This window comes from Ursus americanus, chromosome 3, assembly GCF_024610735.1.
Source record: "Ursus americanus isolate L20-20 chromosome 3, mUrsAme1.1.p, whole genome shotgun sequence".
In the NCBI taxonomy this organism is placed as follows: domain Eukaryota; kingdom Metazoa; phylum Chordata; class Mammalia; order Carnivora; family Ursidae; genus Ursus; species Ursus americanus.
The window spans coordinates 40,334,552-40,361,624 of NC_142129.1; the positions used below are offsets into that span (position 1 = coordinate 40,334,552).

At 38.2% G+C, this 27,073-nt stretch overlaps 2 protein-coding genes across 8 annotated transcripts in view; one reads left to right on the top strand and one right to left on the bottom strand.

The window, feature by feature from the left end:
* MATCAP2 (microtubule associated tyrosine carboxypeptidase 2) overlaps positions 1–27,073 on the top strand; it is a 125,977-nt gene that overhangs the window by 50,579 nt on the left and 48,325 nt on the right. Inside the window, exons 1-3 of one of the 4 annotated variants that reach the window (XM_087860906.1) lie at positions 3,486–3,602; positions 8,968–9,037; positions 26,174–26,868. In XM_087860906.1, coding sequence (XP_087717032.1) covers positions 3,486–3,602; positions 8,968–9,037; positions 26,174–26,868 — 882 coding nt within the window. Of the gene's footprint in view, positions 1–3,485; positions 3,603–8,967; positions 9,038–16,495; positions 16,630–26,173; positions 26,869–27,073 lie in introns of those variants that run through there. The other 3 variants (XM_045792869.2, XM_045792868.2, XM_045792870.2) reach the window with 3 other exon arrangements.
* ANLN (anillin, actin binding protein) overlaps positions 1–27,073 on the bottom strand; it is a 118,235-nt gene that overhangs the window by 45,410 nt on the left and 45,752 nt on the right. For 3 of the 4 annotated variants that reach the window (XM_087860904.1, XM_045792862.2, XM_087860903.1), the window contains exon 1: positions 3,516–3,656. The exons of the other annotated variant lie outside the window; for it this stretch is intronic. In XM_087860904.1, the coding sequence (XP_087717030.1) occupies positions 3,516–3,533 (18 nt within the window). In that variant the 5' untranslated portion in view covers positions 3,534–3,656. Of the gene's footprint in view, positions 1–3,515; positions 3,657–27,073 lie in introns of those variants that run through there. 4 annotated transcript variants of the gene reach the window in all.

Consider the following 27,073-nt stretch of genomic DNA (forward strand, 5'->3'; position numbering starts at 1 on the left):
TCCCTACTTTCTTAAGCAGAGTACACTCAATATAAATTAACTTATTATTTTCAATATGCTCTAGGAGCATTCTTTCCCAAGTCAATACAGAGATTTTCACTTAATTCTCAAAAATAAGAGAAATTCCATTCAAAACAATAACAGCAGTTTATTTATTGCACAAGAGAAGACGCTTTACAGAATATTTTAATTGTGGCTTTTCTCCTTTAAAGATCCCACACAGAAAGCTCTGACTTCGCACACCTAGCTCGGGGGTTCTCTATGGCAGTCTCAGTCTCAGACTCTCCCTGTCTCAAATAAATAAAATCTTAAAAAAGATGGGAAAAAAAAATGGCAAGGCAGGATTCAAAAATCAGGTTGCAGAGTCTGGGCTCTTAATCACTTTGCTATAAACTGTCTTTTAAATGGCTCAGTCGGTTAAGCGTTGGACTCTTGATCTCAGTTCAAGGTCATGAGTTCAAACCCCGCATTGGGCTCCACACCCAAACTGTCTTTTGACTAAATCCAATTGCTCTTTTTAAAAACTTATTGTTGGGGTGCCTGGGTGGCTCAGTCGTTAAGCATCTGCCTTCGGCTCAGGTTATGATCCCCGGGGTCCTGGGATCGAGCCCCGCATCAGGCTCCCTGCTTGGCCTCTCCCTCCCTCTGCCCCTGCTTGTGTTCCCTCTCTCGCTGTGCCTCTGTCAAATAAATTAATAAATAAAAATAAAAACTTATTGTCAAGAGAACTAACTTCATATCAACATAACTTTTTAAATGTTACCAGCTGATCATAATGATCAACATCTGTCTTAACTTGCTTGTTTGTCCATGAATCAAGATGGCTTCTTTATTTCTGGTTGGTCAAGGAAGAATATAGAAAGACACTGCCCTGTGGACCTTGTCTAGATCCTTATTCAAACAAATTGCGAATCCATGAGACACTTCAGGAAATCTGAACATTGACAGAATATTTGATGATATTAAGGAATTGCGTTAAATTTTTAGGGGTGATAACATCACTAAGATTTTTTTCAAGTGCTTAGTGTTTAATGATAAATACTTAAGTATTTATGTTTGAAATTATATGATCTCTACAATTTGCTTCCAAATTACTCAGTGGGAGGGTTTGGAGGGGAGTACAGTGAAACAATATGGCCATGTGTTGCTGGGCGATGAGTCCATGAAGAGTTATTATACTTGAGAATTTGAAATTTTCTACAATAAAGAACATGGCTAAAATGTTCTAACAGTTACTGCTGTATATAATTATTTGTTTGTAAAATAATTTGCACTGAATGGCTCTTTTCTTTATTATTTCAGCAGAATGTTTTTGGATGTGCTTGATGTTAGGGAAACATCTCTCTGAATAGGAAAGAATAGGCCTGCATTCATGGTGCTCACATTCTGGCAGGAAATATATTCAACAGGTAACTCCAAATCAGATGAGCATTGTGAAAGGTGATCTGCCCTCTGAAGAAGGGAAGTCAAAGTGCAAGCTAGAGGTTAAATGAGTTTGCCAAGCAGAAAGGGGAGGGAGAGAGGAGTATGCCAGACAGCGCCAGTGACAGCAGGGAGAAGCAATGCACAACAGCCTTGTCTGAGGAAAAGAGAGTTTAGAATGGTTGTAGCTTTCTCAACCGGAGTTACCAAGAGAATTAGTCCTAATGCCCTGACATTAAGGCAACGGATTCACATCTCTCCTATGCTTGTAGGATGGCATGGTTATGAATCACCTTTAGGAAAATTAACAAAATAGTCTCTCAAATCATTTTCTGTGGTTCTGATAAGGAACTCTGGTTGAGAAAATCACTTTATTTTCAGTCCTTTAAGACAAATAACTGTACCAGTTCACTTCCCAGTGCAAAAATGTTATGAATGCTATAATTAAGCACCTAGTCATTGGAACCAATTCAAATAGTTCACTCATTACCAATTAAGGAAAAGATGTCAAAGCTGTTTATTCCAACTGCAACTGATCTAACTTTTTATAATGTAAACCATACATGTTTCTGAGCACACTAAAGCGAGAGGTTTCTTTCCAATAAAAGTTTCTTTCAAATGAGATTTGCACTAGCTTTCGAATTGACATTTTCAAGTAAAATGAAATACAGTTTTCAGCCAACTTTCAAAATGCGTTGTTCCTGTCAGTTACTTAGGAGAATAACAAGAATATTCAGGACACATAGGAATATTGTTTTAAGGAATCCTATCCTAGCTTAGTAACATAACATATCCCTTTTAACTTCAAAGTATGTGAAAAATATATGGTGCATGATCAGCCCTATTCTTTAAAGCTAATACAAAAATGTGTCCTGGGTTTTCTGCCAGAATCCTCAAGTAAGGTTAACAAATTAATGTTTTCCCCTAAATGAGAATTTGAAACAAAAATAAATACTGTTATGTTTGAATACAAGTAAACTGTAACTGTTGAAACTTTTAGCATCTTAGACTTATGCATCTCCCAAAAAAAGAAATATTTCTACTCTCCATAGCATTTAAATTTTTAAATCTAGTGTAGAGACATTTTTAGGCCCACTTTGCAACAACTCAAGAAATAACAGTTTGAAACTTGCACGACACCCTAAAGGAACAGGAACTGTCCTGGAAGAAGAGGGAGTGGACAATTGGCAACACCAAACTCCTAAGTATGCCCATGTACATTCCCAACAAGACTGGCCAAGGATAAAGAAATACTTGACACAATGACGTAATTAATGCATATTCAATTCCCAAAGGACAAAAGACGAGTTAAGTACTGCTGTAATGTTATGCTCCGTAAACACACACAAAGAAGTTTACTATTTCTTTACTCTGCTTTTTTAAATTGTCGGCTATTAACTCTGCTTGTATATATTCGGCTAGCACGGTTTCCTTTCCATTCAAGTGTCAATCCCAGGACGAAACTTCTTCCTTAACTGAGAAATCAAATCTGAAGAAACTATTGACTTTGTAGGAACGGATGCAATGATTTCAGGTACTGGCTTATTTTAACCTTTTGCTGTCATTTCGGTAACAGCACCCTTCAAATGCATAGCATTCTGCGGGGTGCATGAATCCCGCAAATCACATTCCATTTGCAGGCGGTGGCCGCACACAGCACTGAGTCATTCAAGGACCCGACTCCACCCTACACCTTATCCCCGCTTTCACTTCCAGCAGGACCAGTTCCACCAGGCCCCAACCTCTCCCTCGGAAGACATAGGGCTCCACTACAGAGGGGTGGTACAATAATCGGGGCTGACAGCAGGCTTTTCGCTACCGCCCTTTGGGACAGACTCAAAACTTTCGTCCCTGAGCTTCAGCTGCAGGACCGCAATACGTAAGCCTCGGACCCACAGCAGCCGCTGAGCCGGCTGCGTCCTCCCCCACCCCCTTCTCTACAGCTCTCTCAGGCAGACCCCCCGCGCACACACGCTGCGCACGCGCGCGCACGCGCCCTCCACCCGGTGGGCCCAGAGGTCCACAGAAGGTGGGAAGGGTTAGGGTAGGGGCTGACAGCGGCTATGGCAGGCTGCGCCCAGAAGTTTTCTCACCTCAGTAAACGGGTCCATCGCCCTGGACTTCGTGTGTCGATTGCGAGACGACGGAAACGGTGGTTCAAATTCAGAAAAAGAAAAGAAGTGAGTCTCGGTTCAGTGTGTCACTTGGAGAAAACCAGAAGGCCGGCGGGAGGGGGGAGGACTCTCCCAAACTACACTCCTCTACCCCTCAGTCTCCTGTATCAGATTCGGCCTCCTGCGGCCGTTCAAATTTGAATTTCAGCGCCTGTACAGCGCGCCTGCGCGCGGGGCGGAGCGGGACACGCCTCTGCCCGCCCCGGCTCTAGGTCACGTGGCCTTGCGGGGCCGCGGGGGTTCCCGTCGGTAGCCGGCCATCTCTCGGTCACACCCCAGCTCCAGAGGCCGGAATGCGGCGGGAGGTGCGGCGCTCCCGACACTCCAGCCGCCTCGGGGCTCGAAGCTCCACCCCAACGCTCGCACAGCCACCCTGTTTAAGCTGATCCTTTGGGACCCGCGGTGCTTGGACTTTCCCGCCTTCCGTCGTTCCTTAATGTAGAATTAACAGCCCTTGTGTTTGAAATCCCACGGGCCTGGTGGACTTCTGTAGCTTTCCGCCCGCCCCTACGTCGCCCTAATGGGGACTGGGGGCTTGGTCTTCATGAGGGGTTGTTGTACTGTGGGTCCCCGGATATTTGGGGCTAATGATCCACCTCGGGCGCTAGAGCCCTTCCTCTTTGGGAAAGTAAGGCTAATATTAACAGACTGTGAAGAGTTCATACTCAAAACTCCTGTGGTGCCTTTCTATTTTAAATCCCATCCCAATTTAAACACTGTTAGAGCTGGAAGGATGAAGAAGCCATCCACCTTCATGATTTTACAGCCGAGAGTGGGGAGACCCTGAGACAAAGAACTCTTGTCCAGCAGAAATGAAAATCCCATTCTCAGCTCGTGGTCTCTTTCCCACCACGAGAACAAGCTGTGTCTCACGATTGTTCTTTACTCAGAATTGTAAAATACGTTATGTAATTACTGTATCAGATTCATTTCTTCTTCAGCAAGTCTATGCTAGGACTTAGAAAGAAAACAGTTCTTGACTTGTTCAGCTGAAAAGCAGCACCATGTAGATGAAGGAGTGGCTGCCTAACGGCTGAACAAACCAAAACTATTCTCCCAAGTAAGATGTTTTGGTATATTTAATAACCTTTCCATCTTAGCAGTCAGTAGACATTACAAAAAGTATTTCACGAATAATATCTCTAATTTGAATTTTGATGCTATAGGTTGTAATACAAAGAATTCCGAGTGTGGAGTAGAGGAAATTGCTTGGAATTTTGGCTCCACAAGGACCATGTGACCTTAGGCAAATCATTTAACCCACTATTTTAAAACCTTTTGAAAATACAGTTAAAGCTGACGCTGTACGTAGAAAAATGCCCATTTAATCATAAAGTATTTGACACAGAATTTGATAAAGTTCATGGTCACCACGTTAGCAACTTATGGTTTAGCTTCTCTGGATTTTAGTTTACTCATCTGTAAAACAGGAATAATCAACCGCCCTGTATTCCTCAGAGTTGTTAGGAGGATAAGACGAAAAACTGAAACAGAACCAGAAGTATTCTGTAATAAGCCACTACTCAAGTGTTTGGTGTATCAAATTATTAATATTTAACTCAAAATATGCTACTTATGAACCAAAGAGGAAGAGGTGTTTGCATTTTTTTTTCACTGCTAAGCAGGAAAGGCGTGTGTATGTGTGTTGGAGGGGAGGGAGAAGAGTGTTTTAAACAACATTGGAAAAGAAATAATTAGAAATTCATGTAGACTGTGTGCCTTCCCGCTTTGGCTTCTGTGAGCCTTAGGTTCTTTATAACCAGATTCTAGTCAAGACTAAAAGAGATGCATAAAGCACATAGTGCAATAGAACTACTCCAAATATTTAGTTTCTCTTCCTTCATAATCCCCTTATATGTTTGGTCTTTACCCTGATAATGATGACGGTGAAGATGATAGCAACCACCAAAACAGTAGCTACAGCATGTTAAACACCTCCCAGCTGCCAGAAACTGTGCTAGATACTCAAGTCTACTCTTCCTCAGGTCTACAGCCATTGTCACCTAACATGTCTCCTTTTCTCCATTCTTACCCCCTGGTCCCTGGTACTTCATTCTTCAGTTTATAAGCTGGAATTACTTTTCTCCTTTAAATCTTGTGTTATCAAATATTTCCAGTTTACAAAAAAATAGTAAATAAGACATAACCATGTACCCACCACCTAGCTTAAAGAGATACATAATTTTATTCTTGAAGTCTCCTGTGTGTCCCTTCTTAATTCCATTCACCTTCTGCTCCCTGAGGGTAAAACTATCCTGATTTTAATGTTTACCATTCCCGTGAAATTTATGTACTTTCATTACATCTACATATATATCCCTAACAATATATTGTGATCTACATAAACTTTTTTTACTTTATGTATCTTTCTTCAATTATTTATTTTTCTGCTTCATATTCTTTTTATGAGATTCATCGTCACTAATAGCTGCATTTCATTCATTTTCAGGGCTGTATTGTATTGTATGAATATACTTGCAATTTATGTATCCATTATCCTGTTAATGGATGTTTAGCTCATTAACAATATTTCATTCCAAAGATTCCATGAGGCTATAAATAATTTTATGTATCCTTATATACACATGCAAAATTTTATCTACAGTAATGTACCTAGGAATTATTTTGATAAATATATTTCAATATTACTGCCAGATATTAACAATAAATTTACTCTTCAAAATGATTGTCACAATTTTTACTTCAGTCAGCAGTACATGAGCACTCCTGCTACTGCCCGTGCCTCCCTAACACATGGATACTTTTTAGATTTTGCCATTCCTGTCTGCGTGCACTTCTCTTACTCCTGAACTTGAGCATTATTTCATGTGTTTATTGGCCTTTTGGTTTTCCTTTTCTGTGAATTTCAACTCTATATCCTTTGCCTATTTTTCCATGCAGTTATTTAGTTTTTTCTTATTGATTCATGGACTTTTTGTTGTTTGTTTACTGTTTTCTGGAAAAATAAGTATTTTTAGCTTGAAATTATTTTTTCGTAGTTTATGGTTTATCTTTTCACCTTAGGATGTTTTGGATGTACAGAAATGTTTAATATTAATGTAATTAGATATATGTATATTTTCCTTTAGAGATTGTGCTTTTTATGTCTCAAGAAATCCTTCCCTACTCTGGGGTTATAAAGATGTTTTCCCATATTTTCTACTAAAAAGTATTGTTTTCATCATTTCATCTTTAAATTATCTGGTTTGATGTTTTTATTTGGATAACCAAATGTCTTAGCAGCACTTATTTGTCCATTTTTTCCCCACTGACCTGTAAAGCCACTTTTGTAATATATCAACTTTTTATGTATATCTAGGTCTATCTTGGAGCTCTTTATTCTGTTCTGGTTCATTTGTCTATTCTTCTCCCCATATCAAACTGTCTTAATTATAAGTGTTGATATCTGGTAGGCAAGTTAAAAATTAAATTGGCTTGGCTAATTGACTTGGCTAATTTGGCTCCTCGTTTTTACAATTTACGATCAGATTGTCAAACTCCGCAAAGAGAAAAAGAAATCCTCTTGAGATTTTTATTGGAATTGTACTGAATTTGTCACATAATTTGGAGAGAATTGACATCTTTGTAATATTGAGCCTTTCCATTTGTGAACATGGTAGATCTTCATTAATTTAGGCCTACTTCAGTATTTTCTGAAAATGTTTATAATGTACTTCCCTACAAATCTTTAAACTGATTTATTCCTTTGTATTTTTGTTGTTGTTGCTACTTTTACATATGATATCTTTTTAATTGTTTTTAAATCATCACTGGTATGTAGGAACATAACTGATTATTGCAAACCTACTCAACTATCTTATTAGTTTTAGTTATTTATAGAGAAGGATCTTTTTAAAATGTGAATTATGCCGTGCCAATTCCTTATTCAGAACTAGTTCCTGTCTGTCATTGCAATTAGAATAATATCCAAATTCTTTATCATACCTACAAGGCCCTAAATAATGTGGACTCTGTTTTCCTTTTCTACCATAGGCCAAATATCACAGTACTCTCCCTTTTCTTCACTAGGCTCCAGCCTCATAGGCTTTTTTTCTGGACAAAAAAAGACCAAATTCCTTTTTTCTTCAAGAATTTTCCACCTCTTAGACACTCCTCCTCTAGATCTACCCATGATGTCTGGCTCCTCATTAATTGAGTGTGAGGTAGTACATTCTACCTCCTCAAAGACTTCCCTGATTGGCTGGCCACACCCTTCCTCCCTGCCCCCTCTCCCAGTCTCTTTCCATCCTATCAAGCTGATTTATTTTCTTCATTGCATTTACCACCTATGTGGAATTATTATTATTTTTTTAAGATTTCCTTTATTTTTTTATTTGTCTGAGAGAGGGAGAGCACAAGCAGGGGGAGCAGCAGGCTGAGGGAGAAGCAGGTTCCCCGCTGAGCAAGGAGCCTGACGTGGGACTTGACCCCCGGACCCTGGGATCATGACCTGAGCCCAACGCAAGACGCTCAACTGACTGAGCCACCCAGACATCACTATGTGGAATTCTTTTTGTTATGTATTTATGTTTTTTATCTGTCTCTCCTACTAGAGTGTAAGCTATGGAATGGCAGGAACATGTCTTATTTATAGCTGTAATCTGGCACCTTTTGGGAACATGAGTTCAGTAGATGTTCGTCGAATGAATGAGCATAAAATAACTATTATTCCCATTTTAGAGATAGGGAAACTGAGATACAAAGAGGCTAAGTGATCAGACCATCACCTAATAATTTGAACCAGATCTTCCTGACTTCAAATCCTAGACTGTTTATATTTTTGACATTTCACTTAATTTATTTACTTGGATCACCAAAGACACAATAATGATGTAAATGTGCCCTCGAGCTACATCCATAGGCCTAAAAAATGGCAACCTGCTTTTCTCTTGGAATTGCTGTCTTTAAAAAATATTTTTTTTAACTATTGAAAAGAAATGTATGCTATAATCACATGATTATTAGTAGAATATGCAGTTTGGCTTAAATGATATTAATATTCTAAAAGTCATCAGAACTGTCTTGCCTGTTTTTTGAATGAAAATCTCAACCTCTCAAGTTATTTAGGTAAAGACCACAGTTTATTACATTAACTTAAGAATAGAATAAAGGCTATGTAGATTAAAGGTGACACTTATAAATGAGTATTTGCTCCTTCTAAGATCCTTCCTTTCCAACAAAGGAAATAATAATCATATCTTTCACAGGTAAAATTGATGGGGGGCTAAAAACACAAGCATTTGAAAGCATTTACTCAATAAAGACACTCCAAATGTTATATATTTACAGTTAATTTTTTAAAATACATTCACACTCATTCTCATTTCATTCACAAAATGATACAATGATGTAAATATTCTTATTTTTACAGGGAGAGAAAAGGCCAAGGTCTAACCGCAAGGCAGTGGCAAGAGGGATTAAAGTCAAGTTCTCTACTTCAGGTTATTTGGCTGAAGGGCCACTTCTTTTACACATTTATTATAATGAAGAAATAAGAACCATCAAAGGATGTTGTATACATGTTACTGGAAAGGGCTGTTTTATTTGTTATGACCTCTGCTATTAATCGTCCCCAGCATCACATTTTAATGGTTCTTAGCATCATATTTTTTTTCTAATTTAATCAATGAAAGTATTTCATATTCCAAAGTGAGGGAAAACAAATTATGCTTTCTGAAAAAATTGTATTATTCTTAAAACGCAATGTAACTACAGTCATACTAGTCTCAAAATTTATACAGCTTTAATCTCCCTTTTACTTTCTCAAATGGCGAGTAAGGGTATTAAGAGAATTCATATTTAAAGGACTACAGTAAATCCTTTCATAAGGAGGAACAATTCTTTTGTGTACTTATCACACTATAATTTATATATTGATAGGTTTATTTTTCATATCTAGATTTTTCTAAAGCTATATTCACAGAGCCTATTTTTAGATGTTTAATGATCCATATTAAAAGCAGTTCTTTTTTTTTTTTTTAAAGATTTTATTTATTTATTCAACAGAGATCGAGACAGCCAGCGAGAGAGGGAACACAAGCAGGGGGAGTGGGAGAGGAAGAAGCAGGCTCATAGCGGAAGAGCCTGATGTGGGGCTCGATCCCATAACGCCGGGATCACGCCCTGAGCCGAAGGCAGACGCTTAACCGCTGTGCCACCCAGGTGCCCCAAGAAAAGCAGTTCTTAAATATTACAGAGTAGCAGAAGCCAATGTTTCTTAAACATCAAAGCCTCTCTATTGAATATCAAAAATCAAATCTTCTTAAAATGCATGTCAGAAGAAGATTCATTGTACTCCATTGATGTCTGTCATGTACTTCTTTATCTTCCAAACACTTTAAAAATTTCTCTTCACATACTACTTTTAGACCATGGTTCTTCTACTCTCTCATTAATGCTTCAAATTTTGGCATTTGTGACATCCACTTTCACACCCCACGTGCTTGCTTCTCTCAGTCAGACACCATCCTGGTCTTCCTCGGCACCATTCAGGCCTGACATGTAACAGGTCATCGAGAAATGTTTGCTGATGAACACTCAGAGGTTACACACTCCTACACCCTGACCTCACCATTCCTCAAACTTTCCAACTAGACTGACCTCCTCCTCTCTTCTGCTCAGCCATCACGGGCCTTAGTACTCAATTTACACCACTGTATTTTGATATGATTTCAGACTTATAGAAAAGTTGCAAAAGTTTTATACATATACACATAGAAAAAAGCAGAATTCCAGGATGCCTTTCAACCAGATTCTTAATATATTAACAGCTTACTATATTTACTTTATTCTCATAACCTCTCTCTCTCTCTCTGTACACGCATACATAGAGATACACATATTTACATATATATGTGCATAATCTAAAGTATTTAGGGGTAAAAGGGCATCATGTCTACCAGCTAATCTTAAACAGGTCAGAAAAAAACATATGTATATACACATATACGTACATATAGTTGTATAGTTATGTATATATCACTCTCTGTGTGTGTGTGTGTATTTGAGAAAATAACTTGTCGGCTGCTCTTCCTCTGTTCCACAATTAAATGACTAAGAACTCTAAATTCTACCCTGAGCTCTCCTACCTACCTACACATACTCCCTGGTTGATTTCATCAGTCCCATTGACTTAAAATACTGACCTTATACTGATGTTTCCTAGATTGATTTATTTCTTTAGCATGATCTCTTTCCTGAGCTCTGAACTCTAATATCCAAGCACCTACTTAAAATCTTGATGTGGACTTCTAACTGGCATATTAAACTTAGCATAACCAAAATAGAATTCCCCACTCAACCTGTTTTTCCCTCATCTTCTTCATTTCTATACATAATACTACTATTCACTCAGTTGCTCAAGCCACAAACCTGGAGTATGTTCATGTCCTTCTTCCTCTCCTCCCCACATACCCAACCTACTGATCAACTCCTCTAAATTTATATGTTGGGTCTTCTACTTCTTTCTCTCTCTTCAGCTCCTATTCCACTCCAAGCCATTATCACCCTCACTTGGCCCACTATAAGCCTCCTATCTGGTTTTCCCACTTCCATTCTCACTCTCTTATCCATCGCCCTCAGAACAGTCAGTACAATCTTTAAAAACAAATAATCCATATTATGTCACTGCCCTGTTTAAAATCAACCAGTGGCTTTTGATTGCATTTTGAATTAAGTCCAAATTCCTTTCGCTGGCCCCTGCCTACCTCTGAGATCTTTTCTCCTTCCACTTCCCCCAGCTCACTGGACGCCAATCATGCTGACCTTCATATAGTTCCAGGATCTTGTCAAGATCATTGCCATCTCAGGGCTTTTCATTTACAATCCCCTCCACCTAGAATGCTTGTCTCCCCCACCCCTCCAAATTTACTATGGCTGACTCTTATCCTTCAGATCTCAGCTCCAAAGTCTGTCAAAGAGGCCTTTTCAGACCCCGCCTATGTCAAGTCACCATCTAGCATGCTTCCCTGATTTACTGTACTTCATAGCACCTATCTGTATCTGTAATTATACATTGGTTACCTTGATTCTTTGTTGCTCCCACTGTGACATATGTTCCAAGAGAACTGGGACTCTCAACACAGCATCCTTGGTGTATGTACTCAAAGACTGGTTGATGTGTGTACATCATGTTGACATATGTGTGTTTGTACTATGAGGGTAGGTATCATGTCTTCTGCATCATCTTTTTGCCTTGTATGTAGGAGGCACTTAACAAATCGCGGAAGGAGTAAACTAATGCGCATCTTGTTTTTTTCAAAATATAATTAAGACAGGCACATTTTTTTGCCTGATTAAAAAATATCCTTCCTCCTCCAATCATTTACAACAAAACATCCTATCAAAAAAAAAAATCAGTGTTTCTCAGGATTTCTGTGCTGTTCTATTTTCATTGAGGTGAAAAGGCAGAGGAGATTTCACAAAGCATTCTTTGATGTCTCCCACTTAATGCTTTTCATTTTCCTGAAAAAGACATACTAAAAACATTCCATTCTCTCAATACAGACATCCTGAAAGCATTCAAATGTCACTCAAAATTTTTTTTCAAAAGCACAGAAACCAACTATTCCTTGGATTTTTTTCTCTTTTATGAGTCAAGGAATATTGTTTACAGCTTGTCCTGAGGCTTCTGTTAATGTTTGTTAGAATGGGGTGTTGCAATTAGAGTTCCTCTGTTCTTTTATAATGGCAGACTGCTGCAGATTAATTTTCCTCAACTCGTATTTTCAATGACATAGAATGTTATAAATTGCTTCCAATAAACAGGAAGGAAAGTCAAAACTATATTCTAGAACCTTCTCCTGCCCCTATTCTTTTAAATTCTTATCTAAAATTTAAGTGAATAAATAGTATTTTTATGCTCTAATTCCTTTTAGTTACTGAGATAACTTCTTAAGAAATAAAACTTTTTCTCAGTTTCAAGCATAATGTATACTTGACCAGCCCTTAACAATATGAACCTTTTCTATAGAATGTGAAATACTGTAATTATTTGTCTTTCCACTAGCGCTAGCAATACTTAATTAGCAACCTTCTCCAGTCTTCCCCATCTCTTTCTTCCTTTTTCTTAGTCTTTATTACACAACTCCCCCATTCAAAGTAAATGATCAAATCTGTTTAAGTCTTTACAAAGGTGATTGTTGATCTGTTTTCTAAAACAACAACAAAAATGATCCCCTCTTATTACAGAGATGTTTTGACTTCTTTTCAGAAACTCCATGGATTATGAATAGTTTACTATGTAGCATGTACATGAAATATACAGATTAACATATGAGTTAAACAAAAGTTACTGAGCAAATAAGAAAGATAAAAGCTCTTTTTCCATAACATAAAAATCCCACCACACAAAAAAGGATTTCTATCACAATTCCTATTTTTCTATCATCTTTCATATTTAAAATTGAACGGAAGTCATCATTAAAGACATTCAGTAAGCAAAATGATCCACAGTATGATGTTGGTAGTGTACGTAAGAATGACTATAAAAGCAAAATGAAATATAACGTTGTAGTAGGATAACTACAATGACATCCTTAGCTACTGTTGGAAAACCTAAGTTTAGTAAAACTTTAAAAAGAGGGGAGGTGCATCCTTAAAGATAAACATAAATTATTAAAGGCAGTTTTAATAAATTCTTAACTTTATTTTACAATCAGTGCTTTGAAAATGGAGTAGTAATTGATAATCACATCAATTCTTTTGTCTCAATATTAATGGTTTATATAGAAACGGATATAAAGAAAAGTTTCTCAGAAAGATGGAATTGTTCATTGTTCTGGCGGATATGTAAAAACAATGCTGACTCAAAAGCAGCCAAGTGGACAGCTGCAGATGCTGTGCCCAATGGAAATACTGAGTAGGCATAGCACCAATCAATAATTAACAAAGCAGATGTATGAAGCTTGATGAGGATGAATAATTGCATAGGCAGGAATGGTAAAGCGAGCTGAGAACAGTACTAGTTTTGTCAGAAATTAGATAAACTCTTTGTATTCCCAAATTTGTTAGCAAGAGTACTTCAATGCCTAATAGTACACAAAGAATATCTTTTCAAATTGCTTTGATTAAATTGATATGCACCTTAAAAAGCACTTATCACTAAAGATATTTAGAAATGAAAATTATCCACAAGGAAATATTGGTAGGGTGACCATAAAAATAATTTTACAAGTCAAGAATGAAATAATGTTCTAGGTGCATCTAACTACAGGGGTATCAAATTGTTTATTTTTGAATTCTTAAGTTTAATGGAATGTTGAAGAGGGAGGTATACCTTTAGGACACATCCTTTTCTGAATTTAGTGTGTGTGTATGTGTGTATAAACACTTTCCTAACTAGTCAGTAAGTTTCTGAGGATAATTAACACGTTTTATAATGTACTCTAAAAGCACTAAGCCCAATGCCTTAGTGATAAGGTAAATAAATAATTTTGATTTCTTCGGAATATAATGAAAGTGGACAATATGATTAAATATGCTTTAATAAAAGCATTCAGAATAAATTATTTACATAAATGCTGAATATATGACTTGGAAATATCTTTTAGGAGTCTTTTTTTTTTTGAGAAATAACAATTCTTAAGTTGCAGTGACTTTAAAACCTGGAAATTTGCAGTGGTAATAGATGCATTTTTATAACAAACTTGGAAGGCAGGTTTCAGAGTTTTAGTTACATAAGGAAGATAGGTGTGTAAGGCTCATTTATAGCCTTTTATTTTCCTTAAGACATGTTGCAGGAATAACTGCCCTTATGAATGCAAGGATTCATGGCTCAAAACTCTATCAAGTGCTCTAACCTGAAGAGTCCATCTTTACATGGCCATTTTATACCATTCTATTTTCTTTGAGTTATCATTGAAAATGCATACTTTCTATTGTCTACTTATTCATTAATTTACAAATATTTATTGAGTACCTACTGTGTGCCAGGCACTATTCTAGATGTTGGGAATATAGCAGTGAACAAGCAAAAATCACTTTACTTATGGAAATTTTATCCTAAGGATGGAGACAAGATAAATCAGTAAAATATTTGCTAAATTAGTGTTGAGTACTAAGGGGAAAAAATGAAACAGAGAAGTAGGGTAGGAAATCTGAGAAAGAAGTAGAATTTTAAATTGAGTGGCCAGGAAAGGTCTCACTGAGAAGTGACGTTTGGATTAAATCCTGAAAGAGGTGAAGGAGCTAGTCCTTTTGCTGTCTGGGGGAAGAGCATTCCAGGCAGGGGAAATCCCAAATTACAAAGGCCTTGAGGTGAAACAGTGCTTGGCATAGTTGGGAAATATCAAGGAGGCCAATGTGTCTGGAAGAGACCAAGGCAGAGAGTGGGGGGAAATGAGATCAAAGAGATGACAGGAGGCTAGGTCATAAAGGACCTCATAGGTAAGAAGGGAAGCCATTGACGTGTTTTGCATAGAAGAATGACATCTGACTTTTTAACAGGATCACACTGGCCACTGAATTTTGAGAATAAAGTGAAGAGGGTAAAGGTGGAAATATGGAGATCATTTAGGCTATAGCTATAATCCAACAAGAGATGGTGGTGGCTTGAACAGAATGGTGGCAGTGGTGATAGTGAGAAGTGGCTGGATTCTGGATATATTTTGAAGAAAGTATTCACGGGATTTTCAGACAGAATATGATGTAAGGTTATCTACTATTTGTGATAGTTAAAGTTCCACTGTTCCCTCCTAAATGATCAAAAAGTTACAAATTCTCACACATTTTCTGTCATTCCTAGATTATGTTAACATAACTTTTGTTCCGGAGTTTGAAAACATATTTCAATGATTTCTGTTCCTGTCTCAACCTTGAGGAATGGTAAAGAGAAAATGTGGCTCAGAAATTTGACAGTGCCAACACTATCTAATGAGCTCATCCTAAACTGTAAGCTCGGGGAGACTTAGTTCATTTACCTTATGTCCTCAGAACCTTGCACACATTGGGTTCTCAAAAAATGTTGAATGATATAGTCTCTACATTTTCCATGGAATGACAAACAGAAGACAACATCCAGCGATATCAATTGCACAATCATAAATTAAAATTTGTATTTTAGGGGTACCTGGGTGGCTCAGTAGGTTAAGCCGCTGCCTGCTGCTCAGGTCATGATCCCAGAGTCCTGGGATCAAGCCTGCTCAGCGGGGAGCCTACTTCTCCCTCTCATTTTCCCTCTGTGCCCTCTCTCATTCTCTCTCTCAACTAAATAAATAAAATCTTAAATAAAATAAAATTTGAATTTTAGTATTAAGGCTATTAAGCTGGAATACTCAACTGATAAATGTATTTGAGCTTCCTCAAATAATGAAGATGCTCATTAACACCTTTCAACCTAAACTTGTTTGTTTTTTCTAACCTTTAAACTAAAGGACAGAGGAGATTGGCTTTGTAATATACAGCTAGAGCTGTCATGTCACACCATCTCTCTTGTGAAGCTACCGCAGTGTTAAGCCCTCTTGACACAAACGTCTATAGGAAAAATCAGAACAAATTGCGGGTATACCAGTAGCGGGAGACCCAAGCCTCTCCCCGGGCCCAGCCCACACAGATCCTGGAGGCATGGACCTACGCTGTGCACGCCGGGAGTTGTAGTTTCCCTCCCTTCTCTCACTTCTTTTCTAGCCTGGCCGCCGGCGCGCTAGCGCCCCAAGCGGCGCGCAGGCTCTAGTGAAGCGCAGAGCGCGCCGACGGCGAGGAGCGTTTCCTAGCAACGGGGGAGCGGCAACGTCACGGCGGCGGGTTCTTAGCGCAGCTGCCCACTGTAGAGACTCCGTGTGTACCTTCCGGCACCTGCGGGCCGGAGGGAGCGCTTCTCACAGCCGTGTCCGAACGTTCCTCGTCTGTCCTTATCCGCTTTATCCTGCCCCAGGTCGCGGAGAGCAGTCTCCCGCCGCGACCCACCTCTGAGGCCCGGGCCAGAAGCTAGAGGCGGTCCGGCCGGTTCCCGCTGGCCCTCGCCCCCCGCGCCCGTGGAGCCAGCCAGCCCCCCGCGGCCTCGGCGGGACGATGCTGGAGTCCATTCGCGTGACGGGTGAGTGCCGGGAAGGGCTGGCCCTTGGGCTGGCAGGGGCGGCCAGCGTCCTCCCGGCCGCTGGCGGCGGGTGTGGGGTGACTCGGGCCCCAACCGCCCGGAGGCCGAGGTAACGGTAGGACGTGGGCTCCGCGCGGGGCGCGGGCGCTCAACCCGGCTCCGGGAACAGTGCGCGGCGTGCTGGAGGTGCTCAGGGAAAATCCGGGGAGGGAAGACAGAAAAACGGTCCCTTTTCTTTTTGTCGCTTATTATCAGTAAGCACGTGCCGTGGAATCTAGGGAAGTAAATTATGATATACACATTACCGACCTACAAATGTGCTATCTAAACATTTCATTTCAAAGCCTATTAGGTATTGTAGTTACTGGCGTCTAATTTTCTAGAATGTTCAGAAAAATCAGAGCTAAGCAAAATAACACATTTCTAATGTGTTTACGCAGCGCTCATTTCTCTCTGTGCTTTAGTTCTTAAGTCAAACGTTTTGAGTTGATATTATTAGTAGGTTACTCTATAGTATGTATTATACCAACCTGAAGAAATGGGTGTTCAGACCCCAGGTCAGAAAGTTTACTTGCCTTTTATTTAAAAAAAATATACGGATGTTAACCATTTAAATATTATCTTACGTATTAGAAGGCTTTTCTTGACCATTATCCCGGCATTTAATTCTGTATAACATTTCTGCAAGACAGGGTTCGTGGTAGTCCACTATCATGACGAAGAACAACAGAGTGAAGGGAAATGCCTAATCCTCAAGCTAGTGTCAAAAAAAGGCCAGAATTTTTTACTATCAGGCATTGCAATACCAAACAGACCAATTTTTTTCTATCAGTTTTTAAATTCGAAAACTGAATTCCTTTCCAATGAAAATACTTGTGGTCTTAATTTTATGGTGTTTTATTTCATGTTCCGTTTTTTTAAAATAGGGAGCTGATTTTGTACTTTATGTCATCGTTATTTATGTTGACAGGAAGCGCAGGATCTAAGATCTAAGAAGCAACTTAAATTAGCATTAGAGTTTTTTAAAATGTAATTTGATGTAGACACTGTTTTTTCACCTTAAATTACAATGAAAAATTTGAAAGTTACTTAAAAATACCACACCTTCTTTTTGTTTTGGAGCAGGGTCTCTCAGCTTTGCCACTATTAACATTGAATTGATGGATAATCCTTTGCTGTGGAGGGCTGTCTATGCATTGTAGAATGTTTAACAGTATCCCTGGACACCTGGGTGGCTCAGTCGTTAAGCGTGTGCCTTCGGCTCAGGTCATGATCCCAGGGTCCTGGGATTGAGTCCCACATCAGACTCCCTGCACAGTGAGGAGTCTGCTTCTCCCTCCCCCACTCTCCCTGCTTGGGTTCCCTCTCTTGCTGTGTCTCTCTCTGTCAAATAAATAAAATCTTTAAAAAAAAACAAACGCAGTATCCCCGGCCTCTACTCACTAGATGCCAGGAGCAACCCCCCCCCCCCGCTCCCACACACAGTTGTGACAACCAAAAATGTCACCAGATATTGTCAGGTGTTCCCTGGAGAGCAAAATTACTCCCCTCCCCATTTGGAAACCACTGCCTTGGAGAAAAATATAGTTTTATTCCGTCAAAGTGAAGGTTTTTAGATGACGATTTAGAAATAAAATAATTTCCCCAAAACAAAAACAATCATTGTAGAGAGAGAATATGATTATGATAATAATAGTATTAAAAAGTGGGTATTCTGACCAACCAGTCAGCAATAGAAAGTGGATCTCCTGCTTTTCAGTAGGTGGAGTTGGAAGTTTAAGAAGAGGTGCTTTATGAAATAGTAGACTCATTCCTCTTGTCTCAACTCCGTTTCTGTAATTTAGCGGCAAAAATTACTCCCAACTCTGCATGTTGCATACCCTGAGATAGATAATTTTGCAGTGAATTTCTGTAGTTCAGTAAGAATTAAAACAGCCATTTGCAGCATTTAGAGCATCAAATTTACAACCCCTTTAAAAATAATTGACCAAGTGGTTTTTCAAAATAGTTTATTTCTGTTGCATAGTACTGGACTAGTTAAAATGGTAGTTTCAGAACCCTATGACAAGCAGTTTCACTAACATAATAGCCCAATTTGGACAGCTAGAAACTTTATGAAGAGAGTATAGCTGAAAACATGCCCCCCTTTTCCCTCGCTATCCTCTCACTACTCATTGATACCTAAGAAGCCCATGTTCTTCTGGTGGTTTTTAATCTCAGGAGTGAAGCAATTAAATATTTCTGAAATCTCTTCCTGTATAATATCTTACTTTTGACTTATTAGTCAAAATTTAATATATTCTGAATATAATGTCCTGGTAGAACTGCTGACTGGGGGAGTAAAGTAAGATGTCTATGCTGTGTATGCTGTTTGAAATGGAATCAAATCAGAAAAGTGTTTGCCTTCTCAAAGCTTTTTAAAGCTAGATTATTAGACTAAAGCTACTAAAATGTTGATTCTAGAATGTAGAAGTAATTACTTACTGTAAAATTTACCTTGGAAGTCCAAATGTAATGATTCTAAATATTTTCCCGTTTATGTTATTACATGGAGTATTTCTGTAGGAGCTAAATATAATATTGAATACTACAGACTGGCACTGTTCTTAGCACTTCACGTATATTACCATTTTTAATCTTCACACCAATACTATGAAATACGTAGTAGTATTACCCCATTTACAAATAAGGAAACTACAGCCTAAAGAAGTTAACTTTGTCAAGGTCACAGCTACTAATAAACAGTCAAGATTCAGATTGCAGAAGTTCCATTCCAAAGCCCATGTTTTCAACCACTAGGAAAGGCAGAACTAAATTACAATGACTATATGTTGATTTAAGCCACAAAGTTCAACATGAAGATCTCATTTAACATCAGTGGTATATTAGGTGATAGTTTACTCAAGGTGTAGCTTTTTAAGTTTTTATCACAGGCAAGCTATAAATAAGTTTTGTCTGGAAAAATCGTACTTTACTTGATTATAAAATTTTCAAGATAGAAGACATCTGGCTCATTCAATGAGTAACAAAAAGCTGTCAGAAGCCATATATGATTATGGTACTCTTTGATTTCCTACTGCCCTTATTTTGTATGGGATATAAGTGATTAATGATAAATGATTATTGAGTCCTCTGGAAATGAAGCTCCTTTGTAACAAAAGTGAATGTTTAAAAATACTGGAGACAAGAGTCATCTTAAGGCCACTGTTTGGCCATATGGGATGAATATACTTAGCCCCATAGCTCCAGTAGGCGCCTGCCATTAAAACTTGTCTCCAGCATCACTGTTTCATTTTTTTTTAAATGCCATCTTGGTGTGATTCTTTTTCTCAACCTTCAGGCATTCAAATCCTGTATCCTTTCCTTCCTCTCATATATTATCTTCCCTTGGCTACCTCTCTGGCCATCCTTTATAAGCAAGACAGTGAGTGAGCCAAAACAAACAGGTGTATGCCATAATGAGACTTAACAATTTCAGTATTGGAGGAGGTCATCATACAAACAAATGTAAAACTGGGACCGTGACAGGTGCTTCAAAGAACCTTCTGGGAAAGGTGTCCTGAATAAGTGATATTTGAACTGAAGGGTGAGTGAGAATTAATGTAACACGGGAGGAAGGGCTCTCCAAACCTAAGGAACAGTGTGTGAAGAGGTGTTGTGTCTGGGGAGAGAATGATGAGTGTGAGGGATTAACAGAATGAAAGGAAGCTACTAGAGTGGACTGATTAAGGGGAACATGGTGCAAGGAGGCCAGAGAGGCAGAGTGACCTGACCATGAGTGACTTCACATGCCATGGGTAGGAGTTTTGTCTCCATCCTAAGTGGAAAGCCATGGGGAAGTTTTCTGGCATGTTCATTGTTATTTCAGATAGTGTTTAAAGTGGGTGTTTTTTGTTTTTTTGCCACAGGTATTATAGAATACCCTGCATATTTTGAACTGTAAAATAATAACACACAGCAGTTTCTGACCAAAAAATGACAGTGTCACATTATAAAGAACCATTGTTACTAGTTGAGTAACACTGAAGTGCTCCTAACTGGGAGTTTGACATTTTGGGGAATCCTGAAGTAAAGTTGACTTTCTCAGTTCCTGAATGACATGAGCAGTGCCTTTTCATCTCTGTCTCTTTTAACTTAACGATTGAGAAACTATATTGGGTTGTGTTGAATTTAGAGATACTAAAATTAGTAGATTATCCGTTATAATGCAGACAAATTGGACAGTAAATATGTTTTCAAAGATTCTGATTTTTTTCGTATACCATTTAAAAGATTAAGGTGTAACTTACACTCAGTAAAGTTCATAAGTCTTAAATGTGTAGTCCAATGAATTTGTGCATATGTAACCACTGCCTAGAAGAAGATACAGAGCACTTCTAGCACCCAGTACCCTGGTGCCGCTTTCTAGGTTGTAACCCATCCCTCAGTGGTAACCATTATTGTGATTTCTAATACCATAAATTAGTTTTGCCTGTTTCTGAACTACGTAAAAATGAAATTATACAGTATGTACTGTTTTGATCTGGCTTCGTTTGCACAGTATTGTCTATAAGATTCATCTGTATTGCTTGCAGCCTCAGCTGCTGTTCAGTGCAATATAGTGTTCTGGTATACAAATTACCATAATTTATTGATTTTTTTCTGCTGTTGATGTCATATCATTTTAGTTTCAAGTGATGAAGAAGTACTTGATAAAATTAAAGTGTTTATTTTATTCAGGGACTATATTATTTTGTTTTGCCTTTTCTTCTGTTTGTAATCAAGCAACCTGTCATCTTGTTACGTAAAATTATGCCAGGTTCTCAAGTTTCGTCAGTATTAGTGAACTGTACAAAACTGTCATTTCGTGGGTCAAAATTGGTTGAATGGTATTTTCCACCAGGCTTTGTTTCTGGTGATCTAATCTTCCTTTCAGCCAGGGACCTCATAATTACTGTGAAACCTCACCTCTTCACAGTTGTGAAAAACAAAGTTTAGTGAGTCCCTCTTTCCCATTCCTTTAGATGAGGAACATGAGGCACTGATGGGTTTAATGATTAGGCTAATATTACAGAGAGGTCATTGAAAGAACTGGGAATAGAAGCCAGAAATACTGGTATCCTTTTCTCCTGTTCTAGATACAAATTAAGCTTTCATTGTGTTGGTAATTTCAGTATATTCACAAGTAGGTGAATATACTGAGTATCAATTTTAATATTCCTCTTTTTTCCTTCGATGAGGTAATCAGGTTGAGGTGAATGATTTCTTTTATCAACAAATTATTTTTGTTTAAGGTTGTAATGAAGTAGATTGCTGATGGCTAAAATGTCCTATTGCATAGTGAGTTTTAGCATAAGAAAGTAGGATTGATTACCTTGTTACTTTTCTGAGAGAAAAAGAGTACATTTCCCCCCCAAGGAAGCCTGCATATGCTTTTAACAAGTTTTGGTTTTTTAGGAAAAAGAATAGGATGTTCTTCAATGAAATCTTGTTGGCCTTTTATTATGTTTTTACACAAGTTTGAAAGTCATTTTTTCTTAAACATTAATAGTTAAAATTACAAAAACAACCTTTAGGTTCTCTAATAGTACATTTTAAAGCAACTGAAATAAGATCAGTGTGACTCTGATAAATTAATTTATATTCATCTTGTTTGAGTTATTTGATCACCTGTCCCACTTTTATGAACTTCATGGGTGATCAGCATTTGGCAGGATTGGTGTTTTATTAAATAAATACACCATTGGCACTCCCAAACCTTACTCATCAGCAGATGGAGCTTAAAAAGGACTGATGGTAAACCTCTCAGGTAGATAATTAGCAAGTGAGCTGAAATGCTATGACTCCTGGGGGGAAGGGGTTCTGTCCTACACACACAGTCACCTCTCTCCCATACCCCATTCCTGCCATTGAGGGATTTGGCAGATGGTTTAGGATTTTTGTTAAGTATCCCGAAGTGTATAGGTTGTTTGAGATGAAACAAAATTCTGAATTTGGAGGTCACTGATGCTTTATGACAAAACAAAAGAACTCCTGGGTTCAGCTCTGTAGTCATAGAGCTGCTAAGTCTTAGGAACCAAAGAAAGCATTTTTTTTTAAGATTTTATTTATTTATTTGACAGAGATAGAGACAGCCAGCAAGACAGGGAACACAAGCAGGGGGAGTGGGAGAGGAAGAAGCAGGCTCATAGCAGAAGAGCCTGATGTGGGGCTCGACCCCAGATCGCCAGGATCACGCCCTGAGCCGAAGGCAGACGCTTAACCGCTACGCCACCCAGGCACCCCCAAAGAAAGCATTTTTACACTGAATATTCATTTTTTTAAAAATCAACAAAATATACATGTAATAAGCCATCAAAATTAGGAATTCTTTAGAATAGTTTTATTCACTGATTTTAATTTGGTTTAACTTTCTGCCTTTTTATTATGAAGACCAAATGAGAAAACCCGATTACCTCCCTTTACCTTCCTGGCTGTGCCTACTCCTCACCTGACTTTTCTAAGTTTGATACCCTTCTTCTCATCTCAGTTTTCTTTTTCTTTCCCTTTCAGTGTTCATTTCAGTCTTCCTTTCCTAATTACCTCTCATCTTGTAAAGTTGTATCTTTTTAGGGAAACTGACATTGTTTATGGGCATTGGGCTACAGACTGGGTTCTGCTGTTCTTAGCCTGTTTGCCCAGCCTGCCCAAGGTGGACTATCATTTGGTAACACTTAAATCTGAAACCCCTGAGGAACTGAGGCGTACCAGCCTATAATGAAAGTTTTGTTTGCTCTGTTTATTTTTGGCTGGTTTTTTCCATTTATTGAATGGCTTCTTTGTGCAGTCAACCTTCAACCTGACCTTGTGCAGTCTAGCTCCTACCTCTCAGCTTGTACATGTAGTAGACATTTAGCCCCTGCAAATTTATACTTTTATGTTATCTTTAAGACACCAGAATTCAAATATAACGTGTTGGCCTACAAGATGTTCACTGGAAGGACTTTTAAGTACCTTACATATTTGCATTATTATCCAGTTTTGATCTGGTACTTTACCAGGTCTTTACCCTAAACCCTATGACTTCTAAGCTTTAAAAACTTACGTTTAGGGCAGGGTCTCTTTATCATAGCACTATTTTAGGATGGATATTTTTGTCGTAGAAGTCTGCCCTATGCATTGCAGGGTATTTAGCATCATCCTTGGCCTCTACCCACAAGATGCCAGTAGCACCCCTCCCTTGTTGTGACAACCAGAATGTCTCCAGACATTGCCATATGTCCCCTGGGGGGGGGGGCACAACTGCCTCTGGTTGAGAACCATTGACTCAGGGTTTTTCCCTGTTATATTTTCACTTCTGCAGTGATCTCCTAGAACTGTAGAATGGTCCCAGAACTACAGGTACCTGTTTATTTAGAATGGTTGGAGAGTGACATGTTTAGGATCCTGCCATTCATTCATTCATTTATTCAGTGTACATTTATTGAATGTTTAGCAGATCCATGCTAGATGTTGGAAGAAATGAATAAAACCCAGTTCTGGTACCTATCTTAGTACATCAGTTATTCAGATTACCATGTCTTATTAGGGTCTATGTTCTGTACAGAGGAAGAAAAGGTGCAGTGCTGTGGATATAGCAGACTTAACATTGAATATCTGCTGATAGTTGAATGAATGGCCTTGCGTAACACAACAAGTATGGACTCTGTAATCACATACACCCACATTCAAATCAGTTCGCAGCTTATTACTTTATTGTCATATAACCTTGAGCAAATTATTTAACATTTCTGAGAGTTAAGTGATACAACATGTACAGTTTTCTGTGAAATCTTAAACTCACATAAATATGTCAACAAATGCTATCTGTCATTATTATTTATTACCGCTTATTATAGAAAGGATTCCTGAATGTCTAATCTTAAATGAGTGACAGATGTATGTGGATAAAGTTTTCAAAAAAAGGAAATAAATTAAATTGTGTTTCTTGGCAAGACAGGCATCTATCCACGTCGGCTAACATTGAAAATGTTTCCATAAGAAGGAAGGGAAGAATGGAGGGGGGGTAAACAGAAGGGGGAATGAACCATGAGAGAGTGTGGACTGTGGGAAACAAACTGAGGGCTTCAGAGGGGAGGGGGATGGGGGGATTGGGATAGGCTGGTGATGGGTATTAAGGAGGGCACATATTGCATCGTGCACTGGGTGTTATGTGCAAATAATCACGGAACATTGCATCAAAAACTGGGGATGTACTGTATGGCGACTAATATAACAAAATAAAAATTATAATTTCAAAAAAAAGAAAAGAAAGAAAGAAAGAAAAAATGTTTCCATAGTAGGAGCCAAAGGTTGGGAGCTAGAGGCATAAGGGTCCATGAGACTTGGAAAAGAGAACTGGTTGAGAGAATTACACGTCCCGTCATTTGCAGAAAGTACTTAGGAAAGGTTTATAAGCAGTCTTGGCCAGAGGTCAGATATATAGATAGGAGTTGGCCTGGAATCTAGTTTTGATAAGGAGGACTTAAGACAAACTTACTTTGTCGGTTTAGAATTAAATCTGAAAGTTCTTAAGGGTATAGGTGTAATCTCATCTGTTTCTCTTCACGTTGCTTTCTTCCTTCTTTGATTTTAGGTTATTGTCTGTATTTTCTGTTTTTCACATTTAAACTTACACTACCTTGTATAATTATTCAAATCTTCATAGGACAGCCTTGCCTTCAGAGCCAGATTAGAAGCTGGTTGAAGGCAGGAACAGTGGATTTATAAAGATGTTTCTCATAGCCATGTACCTAATTAGTAGTACTCCATGTATCTGTGGAATGAAAGAATGCAGGTCAACATGGTTTTGAAGTGCATGAACATTAGTACATCAAGTGATTAGTACCTCTTTAAAGCACTTGTGAAATCTAGAGGCAAAGTTGACCTCTCCTTCGTTTACCATATGATATACTAATGTCCATGTAATAGTAATTATAATTTTTTTTCAGCCTTGGCAAGAAAAAAATCTCAATTTTCTTTCATATTAATCTGTAGCCTAGAATTAAGAAAATCAACCAATCGAGTGACATTACTAAAACGTGGTTTAACATACACATATTTAATTTTAAAAATTATTTTTGAGATAAATAAGGCAGTGTCCTTCTTTTACTAATGGCTATCTTTATTTATAGAATCCAATTTCAAGATTGTGTAGGTTTTGAAAATACCTTGAATTTTACTTTGATGTTGGTGATACTATTGAAAATTATATCCTTTCTGTGAAATCATATTCTTTGGTAGAGCTGACTATACAAATTATTTATGTGTGTTATCTCACACTGATACTAAACTTTGATCTTCTAAATAGTTTGAAGCTGAGGATTTTTATAGATAATTTAGCATATATATGCTGTATAGACGTGACATTGTCTAGCGTGACCAAAGTTTAGTAACATATTTTTTAATATTTAAAATGTCTTTTCTAAAGATTATTGCAAAGTTATAAAGTTTATAGAACCTTCAGAATGCTTTTTGTGTAATAAGCAATTTGCTTCATCTGGTATCTTTGTTATTTCTTTTGTTTTGATTTTGTTTATTAACACAGAAAAGCTTCACTGGCCTGAGCACGAACTTGCTAAGAAGTCTGTTCTAAATGCAGAAGAGTCATTGATCATTGACAGCAAAAGAAGCATTTCACATTTATCTTCTGGGATACTAAAGGACATTTTCACAACTGGAACCAGTAGTTACAATGTCCTACTACAGAGCAAAGAGGAGAAAAAGCATCATTCACAAAAACAGTCTTCCTCCACCCACTCCAAAAGATGTAGAAAACCCAGCAAATCTCCTAGTTCTTCTCGTAGTAAAGATCTTCGCAAGATGAAAGCCCCAGTGCCTGTGATGAGCAGTGGTACTTGGTACTGCCTAGAAAGGCAGCCTGGTGTTTTTGTCACTAGTTCGGTGTCGAGTCCTATAAAGTTTACACATGATATCTCTGTTACAGGAAACAGCATAGTACTGCCACCTAAACCCAAAAACAAGGTAAAGCGACGCCATTTCTCTGCTCTGCCAAAGCCAAAACTGCAGCCTCAATTGTCTAGAAGTTTTGAAAAAGGAGATGACTTTTCTGGGAAGAAATTTTGTATACTGACTGCTATAAAGCCCACCAACTTGGAGAAGGAGAAATTGAGATTCTTCAAATCTGACTATACCTACAATCCTCAGTTTGAGTATGCAAACCCATCTCTGCCAAGTGTGTTAGCCAAACACAGCAATGCATCCGACCGATTTCTTAAACAGGTAAAACACTACTTTGGTAGTGGCCTTTCATTTTTATATAACTGAAGCCATTATCCGCAGTCTTATAAAAAGAAAAAAAAAAAAGACTTTAAAAAATATTTCAGTTATTTATATGTTATAGTTAAGTCCCATCCAGGACATGTAAATATGTGACAAGAAATCTCCAGGTGACTGCCCTAGCTTATATGTAAACTACTTTGCACTA